The sequence below is a fragment of the Spodoptera frugiperda genome, chromosome 25 (assembly GCF_023101765.2).
Source record: "Spodoptera frugiperda isolate SF20-4 chromosome 25, AGI-APGP_CSIRO_Sfru_2.0, whole genome shotgun sequence".
Lineage (NCBI taxonomy): Eukaryota > Metazoa > Arthropoda > Insecta > Lepidoptera > Noctuidae > Spodoptera > Spodoptera frugiperda.
Genome location: NC_064236.1, coordinates 10487861 through 10512281, shown reverse-complemented (window position 1 = coordinate 10512281; position 24421 = coordinate 10487861). Strand labels below are relative to the sequence as shown.

Here is a 24421-nt window from a genome sequence, read left to right as displayed (position 1 = left end):
GGGATGTGGGGCTCTCCAGCAGAGGCCCTTGGCATACAAATAAAAACCCAGAAGCACACCTGCGTCGCCATGATTTGGGTCTGGAAAACGAGTTGAACCTTTACAACCAGCACCCTCTTTTACCCTACTCTAACTTTCTTACACAGGATATCAGATTCAATTCCCAGTTTGAGCTAAATATTGTTGTACTTTTCTCAGTATTATTCTTAATAGAGGTACCACACCCCTAGGTCCCATGTGATAAACTTTATTAAGGGCGTGATATTAAGTTAAACAATCGATACAGGCATTCTAAGTCTAACTCTATACACTTCCTCCGTAAAAGTACCAGACCCACTAGTATCCAACCTTTCAATGTGTTACATCAACATACCTAAAACAGCATAAAATATAAAGCACAAAATCCTCCTTTCACGGATTCCAACAAGAGGCTTACAGACAAGGGCAGTACATCACAACTGAAGTAGGAAATATTTTTAGAATCGAACTGGAACGTGTCAGGTATTATACCGTTTCTATACGTTTGTAATCCGATTCAAGTGCATCTTAGAAACCAGAGTGCGGAAAAATCGTCTTTGAAAGGTTGTAATCACCTTAGGTATACCATTCTATTCAGAGAGAATAACGACTAACGAGTTCACATTTCATACTTATAAAACGCAGTTATACTTCTTTTCTTCAGTTCTTAGAAACAGTTATAACATATAAAGTAAGTTAGGTGTAAATAAGTGTTATATTAATTAAAAGAATTATCCAATGGCCTATAATATGGCAATGTAATAGGGCTATTACATTTGAGTTCATAATTTCTTAGTGGAAAATGGATTTCATTGGTACCGTTTGAGTACGCACATCTGTACATATCCCTTCGAAGACTTAAAGGGTGTGATGTAAGCAGTCTGTGTAGATTGTGGGTATATCGCTGTTTTCGATTGCATTGGATAGACTTATAAAAGTGTACAATGACGCCACCTGTAATTACAATAGAATAGCTTCACATAGTTTTGGATTTTTGTTATGAATAGGAACTCAATACGAAATATGGATACTGGACAACTACTTGACAAAAATAATATACATATATACATCCTACACGTGGCCGTGCAGTAAGCAATGTGTGTAAATGATACCTAAATCCTAAATCGCTCCAACGTCTTCAGTGTTTGTTTAGTACACGGCGGCACCGTCACTCCCATGTTTATGTATTTAGGTATTTGTTCAGAGCATTCGATTTTATCGCAGCTAATATAGTTACTAAGATATTGTTGGAATTCCTACGCACAAGAAACGCCAGCTGATTATTATTTATAATATTTAGTATCGGAACTAGCTCATTGCAATTGAAGTTGGCACATTATTGGCATTTTAATAGCGGGCTCATCCGCATAACTCCATCACATTATCTTGATTTATGGCAATACGTACTTTCATTTGTGCGAACCAGAGTCCAGAGCACGGCGTATATAGAGTGGTTAATTTAGTTAGTAATGCGTTATGTGCCGATAGTATTTCATTCATGATGTGCATTGTTTATGAATGGAATGGTTCTATTTCGGGGCAGCGGCGCGTGATAGCTTAATATTGAGCATTACGAGAGTTGGTTGATAGAGTGGTTATTCACGGATGCACTTTCTTGGAGCTCGCGTGGAATGCCGCGCAGCACCCGGCGCCGGCGCCACATTAATTCCAGCGCGCGTTCATACGGAACGAAGCTTTACACTCAACACTTCAGGCGCCGGACCAGCGCGTCTCATTCTATCTATAAGCGTTACCAAATGAAATATAATAGCTCCTGCCACTCTCCGATCTATCGTCATATAAAAACACGTATAAAATGTATAGTACTATTAAATCTCAAATCATTACCATGAAAACGTCTTCCAGTTTCAAAAAAAACAATGTAATATTTACCTATGACGTACCTACACGAGTTTAGTTTAAAAATAGCCTATACAATGTAGAGGAGGTGTGAAACCTGACCAATTTCAAAGGCAAAATAGACATCGACAGAAACGCTAAAGTGTTTGCCCGATGGCAGATACTTGGTAAGTCTGTGTGATCATAGTTATGATTGAACATGGTCGCCTGCCAGCAACGTGCCTGCTGTGCAACGTGTCACGGTTTTAACTGGCACACGGAATAACTCTTTGTGTTTCACGTTCCACAAATCTGTCATGAAAACGAATTTCCACGACAAAGGCGGGGTAGCGCCGCGTTAAAAAAAATGTGAAAATGGTGTCCGAAACTTTGACACTTTATATCTCACTGTAAGCTTACGAGTATTATCGATAGTTTTTATTATTATATAGGCGAGATTGTTAACCACCGCAACACACTTGTTTACGTACCTATTAGGTTAGGCTATACCTAACATTGGCCATTAACAAGCTCTACATAAATTAATAAATTAACAATATTACTTCATACAGTTCACAATTTTCAACGGTTTTCAATGTTTCGATTATAACACTTTTATGGACAGTAACGACCACAGGCTAGATAACTAAAGATGATACGACAATACGCCTATCGACGTATCAGACTTTACTTGCATAAAATCAGTACGCCATACGACGACCGATTTTTCATACTATCACAAAGAACGGCATGTTGTACTGTCACCACAGGTATAATTACGCCTTAAGTATACTACATTATTGGCGTAGTGTCACATAATGTAACGTTTCATACATTGCCACGTATGAAAAGTATATGCTATGGGCATGGGCAATGTACGAAAAATAGTAGTGTAGCTGCAACCTGTCTGTCGATATACTATCCACGGTGATACTACTGTCTAAGAAAGTGGTAAACTAGCGATATTTATGATCTTACGATCATATCACATAGGTTTGTAAACCAATAGCAGAACATAGTCATGTAGGTATTCTGTATACAAAAAGTGCTTGTTACCAAAAATACATATAGGTACCTAATCTATTATATAAAAATAAGTCGGGTTTTCCTTCCTGACGCTATAACACCAGAACGCACGAACCGATTTCCACGGTTTTGCATTCGTTGGAAAGGACTTGCGCGCCGTGAGGTTTATAGCAAAAAAATCTGAAGAAAATCAATAAAATAGCCCGTCTGGTGACGAAACGGAGTTCGTTGGGTTTTGCTAGTTATCTATATGACAATTAGTACCACCAGTGTTATTCATGTACTAAAACTAAACAAAGCAAGTGTGCGTCCAATCTGTTCTTAAAAGGAAAATGATGACGTCAACAAAATAATTGTGGCTTTCATTAAAACAGCTTCGAAAACACATTGTTGGATATCAGCCAGACTAGGGTGAAATAAACAATTCCGTACCACGTACACTACAGGGCATCTTCCAGGTTTTACCATCTGGTTTCAACTAAAATCTTTTATGTTTGATAATATGCAACAGGAGTTCCATTTAAAAAAATAGCTATCTTACTTCTGCGAAGTATTGAAAGTTACTCAGGAAATACGCAAGTGCTGTGCACACTGCAAATCTCCAATTCTATAAAGGCAACACTGAATGTCGTCATGTCGTGTTACAATAAACATTCGATACCGGTACGTTACTATAAAAACAAATAAGAAGCAGGTTAAATGTATCCATAAAAATACAACAATAAACGATGAAGTTGATAATAGTTTTATAGTTTAAATAATATAATGTTGAAGGAAACTCTTCAATTTTATACAATATTTTCGTTTTGTGTTGTGCGCATGCGAAGCATTTCTATAACAAGTATAGTACATCTCCAGTGCAGCAATGAAATCTACAAACCTATCCAGGACTGTGTAGGAACATTCATTTTACCTAACGTTGTCCTGACTACATCAAACTGTGCGGAAAATTGTCAATATATTGATAACTCACCTATAATTCGATCTTATATTCACCCGCATTATAAAAATTATGTTCGTGGCAATAATTTCTTTACACGGAATGATATTGGTCTAGTTGTCGTAAAAAAAACTGGAAAAAAAAGGAAACTTGTCAAATTAAGTGCTCTAGACAGTCTATCCACGATAGGACAAAAGGCGCTTATTCCTGTACTGAATACAAACAAGCCGAGACTACAAGTAACCATCGTACAAAGATGCTATAAAGAACAACCATTTGGATATTATGTTTGTGCTGTCAACAGACTGACAAAAAGATCAATACAAATTTGTCGACAACGACAAGAACAAGGCCTGCCGTTATTTTTAGAAGGCAAAATATATGGCATTACAGGGATCACCAACATGGACCGTTGTGCAAGTCCTCAGCTCAGTTTTACTGCTATAAGTCCTGCGCTATTTTGGATTAGTGAAACTGTCAGAACATTGGGCTATGATAATGCAGTGATAACCACGCTTCACGATATGACGACGTCTGACTGGCACCTTTCTCCTGTCTATCCATCTGGAACATCTCCTGAAAGTTTATATCCTGCTTCCGATTACCAATCAGATAAATATCTATCTACATATTATCCTCCTACAACTACAGAACCTTCATATGCTGACTATATTGATACCGGCTCAAGGCTTCCTTATAGCTCACCTGTTTATCCTACTGGAACCTCTCCAGCAAAGCACAACGTGCGTCTTTTCGATGTATCCCATGTTACTGAAACTACTACTACTACTTCTACTAGTATTGATTGTACTAATTTTACTAGTCAGTCGTCAACAGAACCTTATCCTTCTTCAGTCTATCCTACTGGAACCCCTTCTAAACCTGTTTACTCTTACGATACCGATACCGAAGAAACAAATCCAAGCTGGCCATCGACTACTTGTCCTGATTTTACTGGTCGGTATTCAACGCCACCTTATCCTTCTACAGTCTATCCTACTGGAACACCTCCTAAACCTACTTACTCATACGATACCGATACCGAAGAAACAAATCCAAGCTGGCCATCGACTACTCGTCCTGATTTTACTGATCGGTATTCAACGCCACCTTATCCTTCTCCAGTCTATCCTACTGGAACACCTCCTAAACCTACTTACTCATACGATATCGATACCGAAGAAACAAATCCAAGCTGGCCATCGACTACTCGTCCTGATTTTACTGATCGGTATTCAACGCCACCTTATCCTTCTCCAGTCTATCCTACTGGAACCCCTCCTAAACCTACTTACTCATACGATACCGATACTGAAGAAACAAATCCAAGCTGGCCATCGACTACTCGTCCTGATTTTACTGGTCGGTATTCAACGCCACCTTATCCTTCTCCAGTCTATCCTACTGGAACCCCTCCTAAACCTACTTACTCATACGATACCGATACTGAAGAAACAAATCCAAGCTGGCCATCGACTACTCGTCCTGATTTTACTGATCGGTATTCAACGCCACCTTATCCTTCTCCAGTCTATCCTACTGGAACTCCTCCTAAACCTACTTACTCATACGATACCGATACCGAAGAAACAAATCCAAGCTGGACATCGACTACTCGTCCTGATTTTACTGATCGGTATTCAACGCCACCTTATCCTTCTCCAGTCTATCCTACTGGAACCCCTCCTAAACCTACTTACTCATACGATACCGATACCGAAGAAACAAATCCAAGCTGGACATCGACTACTCGTCCTGATTTTACTGATCGGTATTCAACGCCACCTTATCCTTCTCCAGTCTATCCTACTGGAACTCCTCCAAAGGACCCGGAGTATCATTACCCCATTGAAGAAGCAATTACTACGACACTATATTCAACTTCTAAGCAAGATAACCCACAAGACAATACACAGCCTCATTCAACTTATCCCTATCCGTCAGAGGTTTACCCAACTGGAACACCGCCAACGAGAACTGTGAGCGATCCTGATGATTATATTACAGAAAATACTATAACTACTACTTCTTACTCTACTACTTACAAGCCAGAATATTCAGAAACTAAGAAAACCCTTCCTTATCCATCTGATATTTACCCGACAGGAACTCCTTCAAAGCAACCAAATCCTACTTATCCACAAAATCCTTCAATTGGTACTTCATCTGATGTTAGTGTTAATTATTATGTAAATCCAAATTATCCAGCCCTTTCACACCCGTATCCCACTCAAACTGCTCCATCACATTCTCCCAGTCTTCGATATCCTCGCCGTCCTTCTCAATCGTCAGTATCTTTTTCTCATCCTTATCCTATTAAAAATGTTATACCTCCAAAAACATTTGGAATACAAAAAACTTCAATTTCATCTTCCTTGGTTTACCCGACAGGAACTATGTCAATACGTATTACTACAACTACACGAAAGCCATATACTCGTCGTCCTAGTTCTACTTTGTATCCTCCGACGCCGTGTTATCAAAGTAGAATACCGTATAATTATACTACTCTTCCTTATCCCACTGGAACTCCTTCACTGAAACCATTCTCTACTTATCGAGTTGTAATACCAAAGAGAACTACTACCAGAAGGACTACTACCACTACCCACCTAGTTTACCCTACCGGAGTTCAGCCTGAGACTACACCTTGTCCTACTACTAAAGTTTCTTATGGTTCAAGACCTCAAACTGCGCCCTCTGCCGTGTATCCTTCTGCGTTTAATAAAGGTAAAAACATAAAAGTACTGAATTTTTTACGTGAATCACTTAAATATAATGCATTGGTTCCAAAAAGAACGATAAACAATACAAATAATATTAAACTGAAGGACTTAGTTGCCGCGAGACTGCGACCCTCGCCAAGCCTTAAAGCTTCCGTAACTACTAAAAGATTTAGACCTGATGTAATACCAAAACGGACAAATCCTTTTGTTCAACTTGGTAAAAGTAAGACAACTAATATTATGGACTGGTTCAGTGTAGTTGTTAAAAATAAATTAAAAAATAGTACATCAGTATTCTACATTGTTAGTTCATCAAAGGCTACTCAGAAGGGCATACAGAAGTCCTTTAACTTCTTAGATCTTACATAAATTTAATATGTAACACAGTGTTTTATAGATTCGTGAACATACAGAGTGTAAACGGAACGCTGCCGGAAATCGGTACAAACATTTATTGTTTTTATAATTTTAATCATTTTTGTTTTCGTGTTATTCATGTACCTATCATCAGCATTCATGTATCAGCAGTTGATTACATAAAATAAATATCAAATTCCTTAATTTTTTTTAAATATAAATCTCTTTTTTTACCGTCGCGTGTTTACGGCGTTTAGGAGCGTTCCGTTTACACCCTGTATACTTGTGTAAATTATAGGTACTACTTCCTATAATTCGTATAAGTCGTAAAATTTATATTACTCGTGTTTCAGATTAAGCAATAACATAAATATAAATATAAAATTGCCAAATTGGTTGGCACTCTTATACGATATTATTTATGTAGGTACTTGATATTTACTATTGCTGATTAGAGAGATCGCTGACAATGTGACAATAATGTAGTTCTGCTTTGTTCTTTAAAATTGTTTAATTCTATCCAATCGGCGCCAGCGTAGTTATTCGAAAAAATATTTATGTTTATAAATAAAATCTGAGTTTTGGTACGAAATTGTCTATACGTCTATACCTAGTAAACATTTAAATTAATTGTTAAATTAAAATAAAATTATAAGTAGCATTACTACTAATACATAGTAGTACTAATACATAGTACATAATTATTGAATTTCATATAATAGTTACAAAAGTAGCAGCCCAATGATGAGATCTGAAATACATTTTCTAAGCATAGGCTAGGTCCTGTAACATTTATTTATATTTTGACATTATTTTCTTTTATATCAAAATGATTTTTCTTAAATTCTCTCAATATTCTCCAAATAATCTGATCATCTCGTAGTATAATTTAAGTTGAGTGTCCATCCAAACGTTTTCTCCATATCATTTATTTTCCCACAACTTTCTTGTGTTTAGTTAATATTATCGTTAATACTATCTCACTTTGACTGTATAATATTGTTATATATCATTTATTTTCCTATTTAAGTAGAAATTTGTGAATTCATCCAATTACAGTATTTTTCAGTCAGTAAATAAGCTACTAAGGTAGCTAGCTACACATCATGTTAAATGTTGAAAAATACTGTAGTTCTCGAATATAAATCGAACAATTAATTTTACCTATTATTTCTAAGACTATTTTTAACAAATTACACGAGAAAAATTAGGTACTTATCGGGATAAAATAATAATCGTACACTACAAAAAAACAAATAGGCTAATATAGGTAACAAAAAAGTTTATTATAATTCAATTAATTCACAGTCTCGACACCGGATGCATTTTGTAGCTTGCTCTGACTAAGGACGTCTCTCGTCTGCAAGTAGGTACCTGGAGACAAAAATTTAAACAAATTGTGAAAAAACTTTACTGGGTACTTGTGGATATACAATACTTCCCTCATTTATAAATCGAATACTTAACTCTCAAAAACGACTCAGAGTAATACCTACTCAACTGCAACTGCAGTCGAGTATGTGAAACAGTTATCTGAAGACAGCTAAACAAAAGTTCTTCGGCTGTCCAAGGGGCATACTCATAAGAACTAAGTAGGTACATAGGTACCTTTTAACCTATCAAATTATAATAAGTAATAAATTTATAATAAGTAATTATTTAAGTACTTTTACTGAATTCACACAGACCGTCGCTGCACACAATATCATCTTCAAAAGAGATTAAAATTTAATGTCTACCTACTCATTATTTAAAATTCATGAAGATTAACCCAAAATCATAAATATTATGCGTATATTCCAACTCGTGCAAGTAACAAAATATAAAATGTGTCTGTTCTGTAACAAATGATAATCGGTTTTCGATATGTACAACTACATCTAATTTATAAGGAAAGTTTGTATTCTACCTACTTTACTAAGATAAAAATCTTATAAAGAAATAGAAATAAAGTTTCAAAACAAGTATCTTCTACTTATTTTTTTCATTACCTTGTAGAAATTAGAATGATTAGGTACCTATTTGAAAATTTCACTTCATCCGAAAAACGCTAGTAAATCTATAGGTACCTAGGCACCTAATTATAAAACAAAATGTCCTTTCCTGACTCCTGACTGAATGATTCATCATCGCCCTGAGCCCACATTATCAGGGCTATGTACTTTACTTAGTCATGTAAAGTCATGTAAAATGCCACCGCTTTACGGATTAGGAAAATTACAATTACAAAGTTACCATCAGGCAAAATAGCGGCCAAACGTCGACCTACCAAACTATAAAAAAAAAATGGGCAAGATAGTTTGTAAATCGTATACTAGTTATGTAAGTACTTGTAACCAGTCTCAATAACCTATTTATCAGTATTTAAAGGATTGATCATTGCTTTATTATTTATTTACTCGTCATAATTGTTGTCATTAACGTTTATAGCTGCATCGGCAGTCGGCTCATAGGACAACCAACACAACTAAATTAAGAGTACCTTCGCCGCCTACGCCGCGCTCTCGCGGCGTCTTCGCAGTGCATACGTTTATCGAACGTCTACGTTGGATAAACGCTAGTGTGAAAGGCGCTCTAGGCCTCTATACCAACCCTAAAACTTCCTTCTACTATGTAGGCGTAATGTAAAACGTAATCAGGCATTTTTCAAAGTTTCCGACTAATAAAGTCAAATACTTTTAATCAAATCTACCTAGGTACTAAATTAATGTAATAATATTCTTTATTGATATATATGGAATCATTAACCCGTGGTATGCCGGAAGCGCGGATCCACACGAGACACAATGTATTTTCTATTGTTGTCTTTTATACAAACGGTTAATATTCTTTATATTTTTGCGTCACATATTACATTTCCTTCTCTTAAAATACGTATGAAAATACTGAGACTAATTACTTCGTGAGATCATGAGATGATTATAAAAATATTTATCTTCAGGAACAACCCATGCAATCCAAAAGGCTCGAGCTTTCCTTTGAATGTAGTTTTGTCTATGGTTCTATTTTTCATCTGTAATATTGTGTAACATTCTGTCGTAAGTGTCGTACTTTGACGTACTTTGTCAAATTGTCAATTTCTTGACATCAGAGGGCTTGTTGAAAAATAATTGCGATTTGTATTCAATAAACTGGAAAGTTCTTCGATTTTTACAATTAGTTAACAAGTGGTACATACCAATACTTTGTTAAATGTCAATAGCAAATGCTTTTGTGGTTGTTCGTGATGTAAAATAGCCAATCTGCTCTTTGTATGTAGCGATTACGTATTTCTTAACTGCTACAAATTTAATTTGCTTCAGCTTAAGTTTGAAGGTTCCAAGAATCTATAAGTATAATGGCTACCGCGCCGAGCGGTACTCACAACTTCAAAGTTGTTTTGCTGGGTGAGGGATGTGTTGGAAAAACTTCTCTGCTGTTGCGTTATATAGAAGACAAATTCAACGACAAACACCTAACTACACTGCAGGTAGGTACTTGGGGAATTATTCATTTTGTTGTACATTTCACAATCATTAAAAAATCCAACATAATATGTCAAAGCCAAGTGGATTTTGTTACTTTAAATTCCATTACTTGTCTACATAGGCTTTTTTATTAACTTTGTATTTTTAGGAAGTTATACATCAGCTTATGATAAATATGATGTAACCTAATAAACATCACATGTTCCTCTTAGTTAACAAACATTCTTAATTACAGGCCACATTTTTAAACAAGAGACTAAACATTAATGGTAAACGGGTAAACCTTTCCATTTGGGACACAGCTGGCCAAGAGAAGTTCCATGCATTGGGCCCCATTTACTACAGGAACTCCAATGGGGCTATCTTGGTGTATGATATCACAGATGAAGACTCATTTGGAAAGGTATGTTATTATGTTAATATACTGTTATACACTTTAACTCGTATCACAACAAACATTACATATTTGCATGTGCTCTCTGGTATCAATGCACATTTGCAACTTTTCTTTAACCTATGAAACATCCTGTGGATAGTATTAATGTGACTAACATTGGGGTTCTGCTAATATTGCATGACTAAACCAAATTTTTGTATAGGAACTTTAACCATGATAGGAAAAAGATCATTAGATTACAAAAGCACATGCATATCAAACCCATCCTAAACATATTTCTCCAGAAGTAAAATCAACATGGTGCTTATTTTGCCACTTTGTATATTCCGGTCTCTATCATACATTGTGATTCATTAGAAATATCATTTATGTATTAGTAATTTTAATATGACTATGACCTAAGAACAAGGGAGAATTCTGTGTGAAAACATTGATTTCTAACCATGGTAACCATTAAATTTAATTAAGTAATAACTAAATAAAAGACCTAATGCTTATAGTGCAATATAACCATAGATATAATAAAAATATCTATGTGGTTATGACTCACTAAACAGTACCTAATTCTAATAGTACACTAGTATACTGTAATTGGAACTAATTAGAATTTTATTGATCTATATATTTTTAGTAAAGATACACAAAATATTTTTGCAGGTAAAAAACTGGGTTAAGGAACTGAAAAAGATGTTGGGATCTGATATAGTTCTCACAATAGCTGGGAATAAAATTGACCTAGAACATGAGAGAACAGTGCCACTGGAGGAAGCTGAAAGGTAACTCTTCACATTACATATACAAGTGACTATGAACATACTTATATGTATAACATGATAATTAGATTAAATTTTTTCCTTGCATTGCAGCTATGCCAATATGGTTGGTGCTCAACATTTCTACACTTCGGCCAAATTGAACCAAGGTGTAGAGGAACTTTTCCTTGATCTTACCAGAACCATGATTGAGAGGTATGAGCAAAATGCTCAAACAGATGTAAACAGAACCTCACAAGTGGTGGTGGTTGACGATGAGGCTCCCCAGACCCAGTCTTCTTGTTGCTCAGGTAATCGGAGCAACTAAGATCATCTACACTCATGCAACACTAAACGACACACAGACATAGTAACATCATGTCTCTAGTAGTCAGTCGCATATATATTTTGCTGAATACTTGTAAAAATGTAATATATTATTTGCATACTATAATAGATTTGATTTATACAACTTAAGTTTTAAAATATTCTTTATATATGGTAGCTACAATTTTTTGTATTTATCTCAATATGAAATGTTATTATTAAAAAATATTAATTGTAAGAATGGTGCATATACCAAAAAGATTGGTAAATGATATTCAAATGTTTCTTATTACATATTTGTCTAAGTTTTAACATAAATGAATTTTTAAGCTAGCGAAATGCACCTTATAGCTGAACCGACTGTTGCTTGGTCGAGGAAACAGTGACATGGCTACTTTTAATGTTAATGTAAGTCTTATTAATCTATTCATTGATGTACTTTTATTCCATTTTGAGATGTATTTATAGTCTAAATGTTGTTGAACTAAGTTTATGGCAAATTCTTAATGTCGTCTGTTTTTATATTTTATTAATGGTATCAGATGGATTAGAACAAAGACTTTCACCAAAATGTTTTATATATATTATTAACTCACCTATTGGAAGGTATGCAAAGATAGTTAATCAAAACATGATTTCAAAAGATATCAAATATTTTGTCATTAAAATACTTTTTTGGTTGCTTGGTTGGTGACTCTCCAAGTATAAGTTATCCTGTACAACTTAGGAATTGCAATTGATGTAAGTTATATTGAACAAACAACTATGCTTTAATAATAATTTAATCTTGGTCTATGCAAATGAATTTAATTTATATATTTGTGGATACTAATGTTGTGTCTAGGATTTTAATGTATAATAAGGTATGTCTTTCTTATGATGAGGGCGTGGTGACGTTCTAATGTGCCAGGTTAATAAAATTGTTCCACTGTTGAATATACCTAGTCTGACATGTCTTTTCTAATATTGATTTCATGTTCTATGCGATCAATATAAGTATCTTTGCCTCATTCATGTTATCTTAAAACTACATCTTAAGAGATTTATAAACTGTTATTCGTTGTTATATTCATGTTTCACATAAAATAATTTTGTCAATATAATTGAAAATATTGTTCGTAATTTTTATTATGTTATTGTTGGTTGGTTATTACACCAGCAAAGTAAATCTTGAACTTGTAATTGCATAGACCTGCCATACTTGGTATATTGTGACATTCGTGCATTCGTGAGGCAGGGTAATTCACTGATGTAAGATTATATTGCACACGTGTAGTAAAAACATTCACAATTTAGTCATATTCAGTGCACCCACACAAATAAAGGAAGGATTGATGAAATGAAACAAACGTCTCGTTAACAATAATCTAATATGCACTACTTGTGTAACCGTGACTAAAATGATATCAACAAACTATCTAAATAGCATAAGCTAAGCAGTTACATCAATATTCAAAGTTTCTTTTCAGAAATAAAACATTTTTATTATTAAAAGAAGGGACACATAAAATTAATATTGTCTGTAAAATTCATGCAATAAAGGTTATGGATTTGCCGATTAAAATGTCTTATTTACCACCAACAAAAATATCCCACTGTGAACTCCACAAACTATTTAATACAGATAAAACCAATAAAATACTCCCAATAGATAAAACTCCTAAATAAATGCTTATTTAATTTATTTAATTTGTAGCATCTATTTAGCATCTACATATTCGCAGGCAAATTGCACTCGCACATATTGAATCATGCATCTTGATGTTTAAAATCCAATAAAATTATGAATCACTTGGATTGATGACATATTATAAAATGCATATTTTACAGCTGACTTACAACATACGCCTTTTGGATAGGAAGCTTAAATACCTATTTACTCTACTTTTGTACCAATATATTTTGTTCCGCTTTGCACAAAGTACAATTATTACATGTACTTAGGCACAATTATTGATGAAAACAAGATAAGACATTAGGTACCAAAAACATGAAATAGTACAACTACAATTTTGGTATATAATGATGAGTTCGCATTTATTTGTGAAACATTAGTTTCTTACTTTGAATGCATCCCTACACCTCTTAAAAAAGGTATTTGTTTATAAAGTTATTTATCCCATTCGTTAATCCTTATTCAATCATAATAACACACTTTGTTATTAAAACCATACATTAATAACTATTATTTTTAAGACTCCTGTCTTATGCCACCTTTTTTTTATGAGATAATTTCCGCAAAACTTCCATATCGTGATCATTCAGTACAATGAATTTTTTGAAGTCAGACCTTTTACAATTGTATTTATACTTTTGATTTGTATCACAGCTAGCAATATTTTGTGTGGGACTGGAACATATTAAGTTGTTTACAGCTACATCTGCCATGTTAGTAGATTTAACACTGTGTCACTTTTCTAATTCAACTTCTTTCTTCTTTTGTGCATTGACGGATTCATTTATCTCCTCCACCACTGTATCTTTCTTGCTAGCAACTTGAGCTACTTCATTGTGTTCTACATCCAAAGGAGGCAAGTCTAGAAGATATGGCATCATGCTTCGCGATTTCTCTTCAGATGACAGCCATTCCATCTATAAATAAAATATGTAAGCATTAAAATAATACATAAAAATTATTTACAAGTCTTTACATTTTAAAATCAAATTAAAGTTACAAACTTTTAGTAACTTGTACAGTTAGTAACCCACCTTTTGACGGTGATCTCGAACAGCATCATCACAAATATCAATACACATTTGCTCAGTGAGGCGTCCATCCTCAGAGGCGTAAGCTGCTGCCTGCCATGCAACACCCAGCTTGGAGAGTGCTCGGCCCGACATACCAGCTGTACGAGCGGCTAGTGTTGAACATAATGCACTGTAGTCAAACTGGTCCACACTCAAACGCCTGTGAAATATTTATGATTTAGTATTTTAGGAACCATTATACTTTGTCCAAGGAAATCATAGCCATGCTTTGATTATACACATACCTCTTTCCTTCTGATGCAGGCTGAAGAACAAAAGTATCAAAATAAAGACGAATCAAACGTTCGCGCTCCTCTAGGCCAGGCAGACCAAATTCAATCATCTTGTCGAGACGATCGTTAATCGCAGAATCGAATTGTTGAGGTGTGTTTGAAGCAAGCACCAACATAATCCGATTGCTTTGGTCAGATGTCCTGTACAGGAATGCATTGAGCGCTGCTCTCAAGTCTTCACTAATTCTTTCGGAGGAACGCTTTCTCAAAAATGCGTCAGCTTCGTCAATGAAGAGGAGTACACCTAAAATTTTGTGTAATATATATAAATCAATATCATTTTAAGCAGTTGGGCAGCAATGCTTTCATTTATACCACATTAAGTCATGTGCTTATTTTCCAATTTACCTTTTTTGCTTGTATTGGCCCAATCAAATACTTTATGAATAGCTGCAACAGCATCCTTGCCCATGGGCGCCACATCACCACCAGTGAGAATAGCATACTCCATGCCAGAATGTTTTGCCAGTTTCTGGAAAAATAATTTTATAGTTAGCACAAGAATAATTAACACCAAGACTTACTTTTTATTAATTTAAATAAAATAATACTAACCTTTGAGAACAAAGTTTTACCAGTTCCAGGAGGTCCATACATGAGCAGATTTCTATAGAATCCCTTGTTCAAACGCGTATTTTTAGTTGCAATAGCAATGTCTCGAAGTCGTCGCTCAAGAGTTGGCGCTAGGACAACACCTGCTAATGCATCTGATGGCTTTTTGAAACTCTGAATTGCTTTGGAAATGGTGAGTATGGGATGTTTAACAGCTTCCAGTAATGAGAATCTAGATGTTTCATTCACAAGGGTGGGTTTGCCTGTTCAACAGAAACAACAAATTGTATAATATATCTAAGTAATAAAAATTATTTATTAAAGAAATATGATTCAAAGAATATTTACCAATGCGAGCCTCAATAAATCTTGCAGCTACTGATGTAGCCCCTTTAGCGGAGTATACACCAAGAGCCAAAAGTGACAACCCTCCAGCTGCAGCTAGTGTCTTGTCCCAATCAGTCACAAGGGCGTTAAGGCCAGTGCCCACAACACTGCCTGCTGTCCTGTTATCCAATAAAAGTGGTACTCATCAACATGTTTATTTAAAGACATAACTTATTTGACCTTGAATGATTATACTTACTTGATACCTTCTAGAATAGTGGTCCTGTTTTCAGCTGCCTTTAATCTTATTTGTTCCAATGTGATATCACGGTTTTCACGATCAGCTTTAGCTTTGGCCCGAGCTTCAGCCTCAATGGCTTTGAGTTTGTTCTTCTCTCTTAGCTCCATTTCATGTTCAATAGTAGCACGCCGTAATGCCTCCTGCTTTGCTACACTTTCTTCTTGTCTAAAATTAAATCATATAAGCAATTAGAGTTTTAATGAAACAGAAGTACTTAATGCAAAATATAGAACTGGTACATACTTTCGAAGGATTTCATCTTGTGATTTTTGCTGTTGAACAAGCTGCTCTTCATATCTCTTTTTAGCCAACTGGTCTTGATACTGAGCTCTCATTTGGTGCTGTTTGGTTTCCTCCTAAAACATACCAAGATACAATTATTGTCAAAGCCAAAAATCTAAGCTAATCATATTTTTTCTTATGATGAAAGTAATTGTATGCAAACCTGTAATGTTTTCCTGCGCTCTTCATAATCAATTCTCTTCTGTTCGACTTTGGCTTGTTCTATGGCAGCTTCATATTCTTTTATTTTAGCCATTTGTTCAGTCTGTTTGGTACTTTCTTGGAGCTTACTTAACTCCAAGGCTTCTTTTGAATGTTCTGTGTAAATAAGCATTGCATATATTATAATTACAGTTTCTCATTTATACACATGTACAAGCAAAAATAGTAAGATACTTTTCAGTTGACTATTGATGTAAAATGTATGTAAAGATTTATTACAGAATTTATGAGGTACCTAGATCATAGGCAAAGCATTTACATCATTTTCTTCATCTGAGATTTAAACAGTATCTATGTGCTGTAGTGCAAACTATCTGTGTGTGTACCTTAGTTTTGGGTGTAATTAAAGAGATAACTTGTTTCTGCATCTTATAAGAATAAATAAATCTTACAAGCATCCTGATGCTTGTAAGAAAAATAGTAAGATTGTGTAAACATTTACTACTATTACAACAGACTAAACTGTTTCCGTGGCATATAACTGAACTTCATAGTTGCATTCTTTGTATCAATGCAATCAAACTTTTTAATAAGGTTGATAACACATGAATTTTATCTACAGATCTTTACTACTCTAACCTATGTAGCCATTGACTTCATAGCAGTAGTAGGTGACCATAGCTAGTACAAGGACACAAGTACATAGTGTACTGTTTTTTAAGTGTGACATTCCAAAACGTGATAAGACCCATTAAATATAAGTTTTAATTAAAAGTAGGCCTCGCTCGCGGTCTGTAAGGTTATGCGGTCGCATTATGCAATAGCGCGCAATGTGATTGATAATAACATACTTTATACACTTACTTGAGCGCTCTAGTTCTCTAGCTGCTTGTGCAGCTCTTTCTAAAGCACTAGAGTCAAAACGATAGGCTTCCATGGCTTTCTTTTCAGATTTGGTTAGGTTAGTTGGGGGTGCGGCAGACCCTCCTGAATCTGCAGGTGGAACATCAGAGGGCGGCGGAGGCGTGGAACTGTACCCAAATAACCACGACATGTTGACCTAAGGTAACTTTTTTAATTCAGTAAAGAATAATCAAAAATCTAATTTTCTTTTTATAAAATTATCCTATCTTCAACCACGGGCAAGCGACCGACCACGGTGCGATGTCCGTCTGTCACTCATTTACAGACGCTTTTGACAGTTCCACAGCGAAATAAGAAGAAAGATCTTGTCTATGGACCGCTGAAAATTTTAGATTATAGTAAATATGTAAATTCCAGCGCAGCGTGAGCGTTAATACAAGATTTATCCTTTACTGTTACATACATAATTATCTACAAAATCACTAGGTATAGATGATTTTATTCTTCGAAGGCCAACTACTTGACCTTGTTGGTAAAACCGTAAAACCAGTCGTTCGTGTCTTATGTCGCTTGACTACCACACGTTTACCGTGCCCCTGCCGCTGGTATATACATACAAATATGAATAAATATATTAATGTTTAACCCAGTGGGCGCTGGTTATATTGCAGCGGCACTACAAGTACCTACAACCGACAACGCTTCTCTTAACGTGTGGCCGTTGCACAACATTAAAGAGTTCTAAAATAGGGTTTGACTGGGGTTGGGGTTCCAATTTTTTTGCTAAACACTGTCTTAGTGAGCACAGAGAATTTTTAGGATATCGAAAATCATTAATACTTTTGTTCCTCCCGTTCTTATGAGGGGCCAAGCTTCGGCATGAGTGGCCCCCAGCGACCTAAACGATACCACAGCTGTATGGATAACAGACGAGAAACTAAGCTTGCGTTCTCACCATACGCGTGAGAGTAACAGAAGTCAGCAACGCACTTGTAACTTCTTTGGTGTATTGCAAGTAGCAGGTATCAATCGGCGGTATCAATAATTGATTGCTTATCATCATGTGATCCGTCTGCTTGCCTCGTAGCTCGCAACAACCGACGAGGGAACCAAATTTTTGTGAACATATTAAGACCTGACTATGCGCCGGCGGCCGTATTAATGCGTTGCTGGGAGGATTGGGCCTTTTGTAACATCAGTTACATGATTACACATCAGTGAATGAAGTTTGTGCACATTGAACGCCGTGGTGGTCACCGGTGACCGACGTTAGCGGAGGATTTGTTTTCAACAGTTTTTTATTGGGAGTCAAAGACTTAAAGACACATAATTACCTACATAATTTCAATCACCTATAATTTTCATAACCCAATAACAACAAATTATTTCTCTCGATTTGTATATAAAATAAATATGGGTTTCTTCCTTTCTGTTCTGCCTAGTGAGAGAAATAGGTACCTGTGCGATATTTAGTTTTATTCGTTGTTTACTCTGTCTGATTGCAAATATCCAGACAACGAGATAGTATCTCATCGTTATCTTCTTGCCTTCATTCCAAGTACGTAGATACTGTTGGACTTTAGAGATGATAGTTAAACTGTTTGTAGATAAAAATTCAATAACATGAAATAGGTAAAATATAGTCGAGTCTGGAGTTGTGCTGTGCTAAGTTCTAAAGTCTTAATAAAAGTCTTCATTTACGACATTAATAAACCTTTATTTTTGTTAAGACAGTCCATAAATCTATTTCTTTTCTAATAATGTAAAATATAAATAGAAAAAAATAATAGGTACATTATAGATTTTTTTTGTGGTCAGTAGTACGAAAATAGTTTTAAAGCAGTAAGTTTTAAATACATGTAATGTATACATATAAATTTATATAAAAATGTAAAATGCCTGTAGTAGGTATAAAGAAATTATTTTATTAAAATATTTATATATTTTGTAGAAGTAGATATCTCATTTTGTAAACGAATTTTCCGAATTTTAATAGATACCAATAAGGGTCTTTACTTCATTTTTTTATTATATACTAATCTAAAACAGATCAAGAAGAATGTAAATAAAATGGAAATCAATAATGATTCATTTCATTAAATTACATGACACCATTATATGGCTAAATGCTGCCGGCAGTAAGGTACCATCAGGTGGGTCGTGTGCTTGCTTACCACCGTCGTGGTATATAAAAAAGGTACTTTCATAATGTAACTGGGTATTTTGATTGGTTAATATCAAGCTTAAAAGCAATTTAATTGTACTTGTATGTATTTTTTACCGAAAAATGTTAGGCCAAAAGTGTTGAGTTATTATGAAACCATAAATAAAACATTGACAACCCGTGTCCGTTAATATTTCCTATTATGCAGTAAATAATATTAAATTAATAAAATTAGCTTAACTCACTAAATTAAAACTAAATTAATTAAAAGGCTGGTAACAATGGTTTCCTTAACCAAATACGTAAGACACACACAGTTACTCAATATATCAATAACATGAATCTACAGTGCCTGGCCACATTGTTACACGCGCCACTTCATTCGTAGGTAATTATTTAGATGATTACATGTTTCTATTGAGCGTAGCGCGATGTTTTATATCTCATAACCATTCTTGACAAATGGACAATCCTCGACGAAAATATTTTTCAACTGAAACCAGTCTTTCGGGAATAAGCGCGTTGAAACCAAGTTTTCGATTTTTTAAGATGTATAGAGGTATAATTTTATACAAATACAATATTTATCCTATATGTGTATGAATAAATATGTATAACACTCATTGTTTAAATGTAAAAGTACAAATTGAACAAAATACAAGAGTGCGTCTAATAATGTGGCCAGGGACTGTATGTAAAAGGATGTACACCTAATATGCTGTGAAATTCTATCATAGATATCAACGTAACATTAGAGTATTAACTGGAAAGTAGATTATAACGATCATACATAAACCTTTTTTTATAAAACTAAGCTGTTAGTTAGACTAACACAAGTGAGAAATATAATATGTGTGGAGGGAAACAAAACACATGTTTAATACTGTGAAATAACATCCAACACATTTAAGTAGCTTCCATACAACATTTAGTTTATATTCTATTACATATTTAGAAATATCTATAGGGGCTACTATGGATTTATACGACATAAACACATAAAGCCTGATTTTTTGGGTTTCAAATTGTGATGCTATGCAGTGACGTCAATAGAAATATATAAGGCCTGTTGCACAATGTCTTATTAAATTTTTGTAAGCTTGACTGATATGTTGAAAAATAGGTCAAATTATCTGTCAGACTAACATAATCAGACATTATGAAACAAACCATTCCTGTAGTTACTATCCTACACATACCATACCATACATACAATAATACGTATCATGTGGTATTCTAAACACTAAATATTTTGAATATTTATCAAAATCGTGTAACATGTGATACAAACGAAAAGGTGTCAGGCCATGAGGAAGACATTTTGGCACTGAATAAAACTCTGCTTAATACATAAACGCGGGCTATGGCTTACTCTTACATATTAAAAACACGTAAAAACAAATCAACTCATAAATTATCTCATTAAATAAGTCAACAAGTTACTTGCATTTGTAATAAATTGTACTGTGTATGTATATGAAAACAATTATACAATAACAATAAAGACATGTTAAGCAATCAAAATAATAATAAAAGTAATCTTCCTCCAAGTTAGCTGATTTGTCTCTAGACTGCCATCTGAACAATCTTTTTGTAACATTAGGTTACTACCATTCTAACAAAGTAGAAGGCAGTAACATAACCTTACCTCAATATGACGGACATTTAGATTTTAACCACTCGTCACAATCGCTAGTTGCGCTCGCGTGACTTGGCTCTCGAGCCAAGAAGGGCTGTACGAAGAGTTCGGTAGAACTACTGGACACCCCAACTAATATTAATTGACACCTACTATGGCTGCCATGCAAACCCTTTGACTAGGGACAATAATAAATTACTGTTACTTAAAATAAGTAATGCAACTATCTAACACAAAAGGGATTTTATGAGATTTCTTTCATTCGAGACAATAATCCATATGAGATTATTTTAGATCGTAAATTATTGTTTTTTGTAAAAGCTAAATCAAGATAGGCAGGGTGTAAGTCAATGGAGATTTCCCATGCAGATCTTCAAATGTTTCGTTTTCCAATTACGTAGTTATTTTCGTCGATCAAGTTGTGATGTTTATCGTCGGTAGCGGCCAAGGTAAGCTCCACAGTTGGGGCATTTGTGATGAACATCCATGCAGCTGTCAATGCAGCATGGGATAAGGCAGCATCCGAAGAAGCAACTGTAACAAATTACATAATTTAGAGTGTAATTGTATAATACTATGGTTACATACTGTGTTATATTTAATCAATTCAAGACTAACAGATTTACTTTCTATTTTTTTATTAACTTTCTTAATAGTCTTTCATGATACAATATTCTACTGACTTACCCGACAAGACAAATGATGGCGCCAGAAATGTAAGCAATTAGGCCTGGTTTAGTCTGCGTGGCTGTATCTATCTCAGCATGGCAGCTGGGGCAGATCATGTGGGTGGGATGAGGACCGACTGGCACCACCGTCGTCACTATCGAAGGCCCAGAGGCTGTAATAAAAAATAATTCATTAAATGAAATGAGATACCTTGTCCTGCAAGAATATAATTGACATTTACAACTATTTTAAAGGTCATACATTTTTATGTCACTGTTTCACATCTTAATATATGTTGATATAATGTAACAACAATGTCCAGAATTAGCCCTAGCATACAAGAACTTAAACTTTGATTCATAAAAAGAAACATTACAAGCCCTAGTTTCTATCTCGGCAGATATTACAATTTCAGTAACTTATTTACAACAAGTAGCACTAATACATAAAAAATAAAATCATTGAAATCCCAACCGTTAGTCGCTTAATAACAAGGACAACAACAATTACTCAGAATACTGATGATACATCATTGAAACAAAGGAATTTAGGATAATCCTGTACAACACAATAGATTCTAATAATGCTGGCTGTTGAATGATCTCATTCGCTGATTTACCACAAAATATCACATCCTTATGTAGGAGCAAGCTGCCTTCAGCTTGCTCCAACTTAATACCTTTAATAATTATTAAGTTGGCATTGTTACCTAAATGAAGACAAATTGCATGGCCTTCACAAAATCATATAGCTTATTTTAAGTGTTACTTAACCTTCACTTATACTTAGTTAAGCAGAATTAGGGGCATTACTTAGAAGAGGCATATAGGTAATTGTTAGCTTTTAAAAAATTGTTGCACATTTAATTTTGTAAGTACTTTGCAAAATACCTTACTGATACACCAAATATTTCTTTAAATAGTCCAAAACAAATATAACTCAAAGTGTGAGTCATAGTGTATGAGGTGGGTGATGTTTAGCCTGATTCTGTGGCATTGAGTATTGGGTCAAGGCAAAGTGATCATTTGAAGACAAAATGTAGTATGTAGTCAAGTCATACTTTTAGTTAATGTTAGAGGTTACTTGATAAAAGCTAGCTTACAACCAGTTTGTTTAATTTATTGTTGAGGTTGAGATCATATTATGACATTTGTAGCTTCACTTTTAAGTGGATGTCACCTTCAGCACATTCTATTTAAATGAATTATGAAATTGTTTGGTTGCAAGCAAATTGATGTGAATGTACTTAACATGGAATAGATTCTTTAAGAATGATAACCAGTATTAACTAGACTACCAATTTACGCCCAGCCATTGAAAATGTTATCGCAGAATAAGATGCTTTAGCAATGCAACATTAGAACATTAGCAAATGCAATACCAAAAAGTTAATAGTAATGTGCAAATTGCTGTAATCCATAGTCCTACTCTTCAACAGAAATGCACTGAAAATTATTAAATAGAAGTCCATGTTAAATGCTAGTTTTTGCAGCTATACACATTTTCAGTCAAGGTGAACAAAATAAGTGCTAATTGTATTAAACACCATCATCAACCAACTAATGGTCACAAAATGTTATGAGGAAGTGACCTTTATGTATTAAACTACAAGGTTGTCTTTATAAAAACATAATTAGCATTAGTTTATTGCAGTACAGAATAATAGGTACCATTATCAATGTCAACTATCAACATAATGCCTTCACAACTTAAACAGATTTCCATATTTCAAGTTAGTAATCAAAATCTTGCTCAACTTGATAATTTTAAATGTCAATTCACAAGTCGATGTAACTAATATATTATTTTATAAGTGTTCAAAATAAAAAAAGAATACAATGGTAGGATGACCTTGGTTTCAGTAACACACATTCATTAATAGTATAAACAAAGCCTAATTGCTTGAAAAAATTACCTAAATTAATACTGTTTTTAGAATACTATAATAAATGTGCTCTGGACACCGTTGTTATTTTCAAACTCTAACTAAACATGCAATTTAACTGTAATAAATACAAAAAAATATATATTTACGTTAATTACATTTTCTGTTAAATGTTACTTACATGGAGGATACTGAGGAGTGTAAGGGCTCGAAGGACCCACACCGCCTACAGCTTGTGAGTAGCTGGGAGGAGCAGCTGGTGGTGGCTGCGTCGTATGCGCGTTACCCCAGCCATACGGAGGAGGATTCCAGCCTTTTTCCATCGTGTCTTCTGCGAATTTTTCAGTAAACACTTAGGTAAACTATAAGAACTGCCCCTCACAATCGGTCACTGTGATGCAATATAATCTTGAAGCTATTTTTAGATATGACTCCACCAACCTATATAACACAAGAAGCGTGAGCTTTTCTCGAATCAGGCCGTTTTATAATAGATAGATAAATAAACCACGTCGTCACACCTAGACGAAAAATCAATACTTGCACTGGTGAATAAAGGAGGGAGGAGATTTTTTTAAATTTCTTAGTATTAGTTACTAGTTACACAAAGTTATCAACAAGTTGTGTATGTATTCACTATTCTCCAATGCTCTTTGGTATTCACTCGACACAAAGTGACACATTGA

The 24421-nt window shown here is 34.7% G+C and overlaps 4 protein-coding genes across 4 annotated transcripts; 2 read left to right on the top strand and 2 right to left on the bottom strand.

The window, feature by feature from the left end:
- The first annotated feature begins 4227 nt into the window (after positions 1 to 4227).
- LOC126912451 (uncharacterized) lies at positions 4228 to 6918 on the top strand. Its single transcript, XM_050704573.1, has one exon. The coding sequence runs from the start codon at positions 4228 to 4230 to the stop codon at positions 6916 to 6918; it is 2691 nt and encodes an 896-aa protein (XP_050560530.1).
- Positions 6919 to 9928: 3010 nt separating this feature from the next.
- Positions 9929 to 13413, top strand: LOC118262580 (ras-related protein Rab-21). The gene is made up of 5 exons (XM_035574084.2): positions 9929 to 10076; positions 10209 to 10375; positions 10609 to 10776; positions 11428 to 11546; positions 11637 to 13413. Exons 2-5 carry the CDS (start codon positions 10244 to 10246, stop codon positions 11848 to 11850), a joined length of 633 nt encoding a protein of 210 aa, XP_035429977.1. The 5' UTR covers positions 9929 to 10076; positions 10209 to 10243; the 3' UTR covers positions 11851 to 13413.
- Positions 13203 to 17712, bottom strand: LOC118262575 (ATPase family AAA domain-containing protein 3A homolog). The gene is made up of 10 exons (XM_035574070.2): positions 17379 to 17712; positions 16516 to 16670; positions 16314 to 16426; positions 16029 to 16235; positions 15791 to 15948; positions 15446 to 15705; positions 15239 to 15362; positions 14843 to 15134; positions 14559 to 14757; positions 13203 to 14441 (listed from the first exon to the last, which is right to left on the bottom strand). Exons 1-10 carry the CDS (start codon positions 17566 to 17568, stop codon positions 14259 to 14261), a joined length of 1881 nt encoding a protein of 626 aa, XP_035429963.1. The 5' UTR covers positions 17569 to 17712; the 3' UTR covers positions 13203 to 14258.
- A 1362-nt stretch (positions 17713 to 19074) lies between these two features.
- On the bottom strand, positions 19075 to 24421 carry LOC118262587 (LITAF domain-containing protein). Its single transcript, XM_035574098.2, has 4 exons — positions 24177 to 24421; positions 23917 to 24066; positions 21869 to 22022; positions 19075 to 21715 (listed from the first exon to the last, which is right to left on the bottom strand). The coding sequence occupies exons 2-4, from the start codon at positions 24056 to 24058 to the stop codon at positions 21610 to 21612; spliced, it is 402 nt and encodes a 133-aa protein (XP_035429991.1). The 5' UTR covers positions 24059 to 24066; positions 24177 to 24421; the 3' UTR covers positions 19075 to 21609.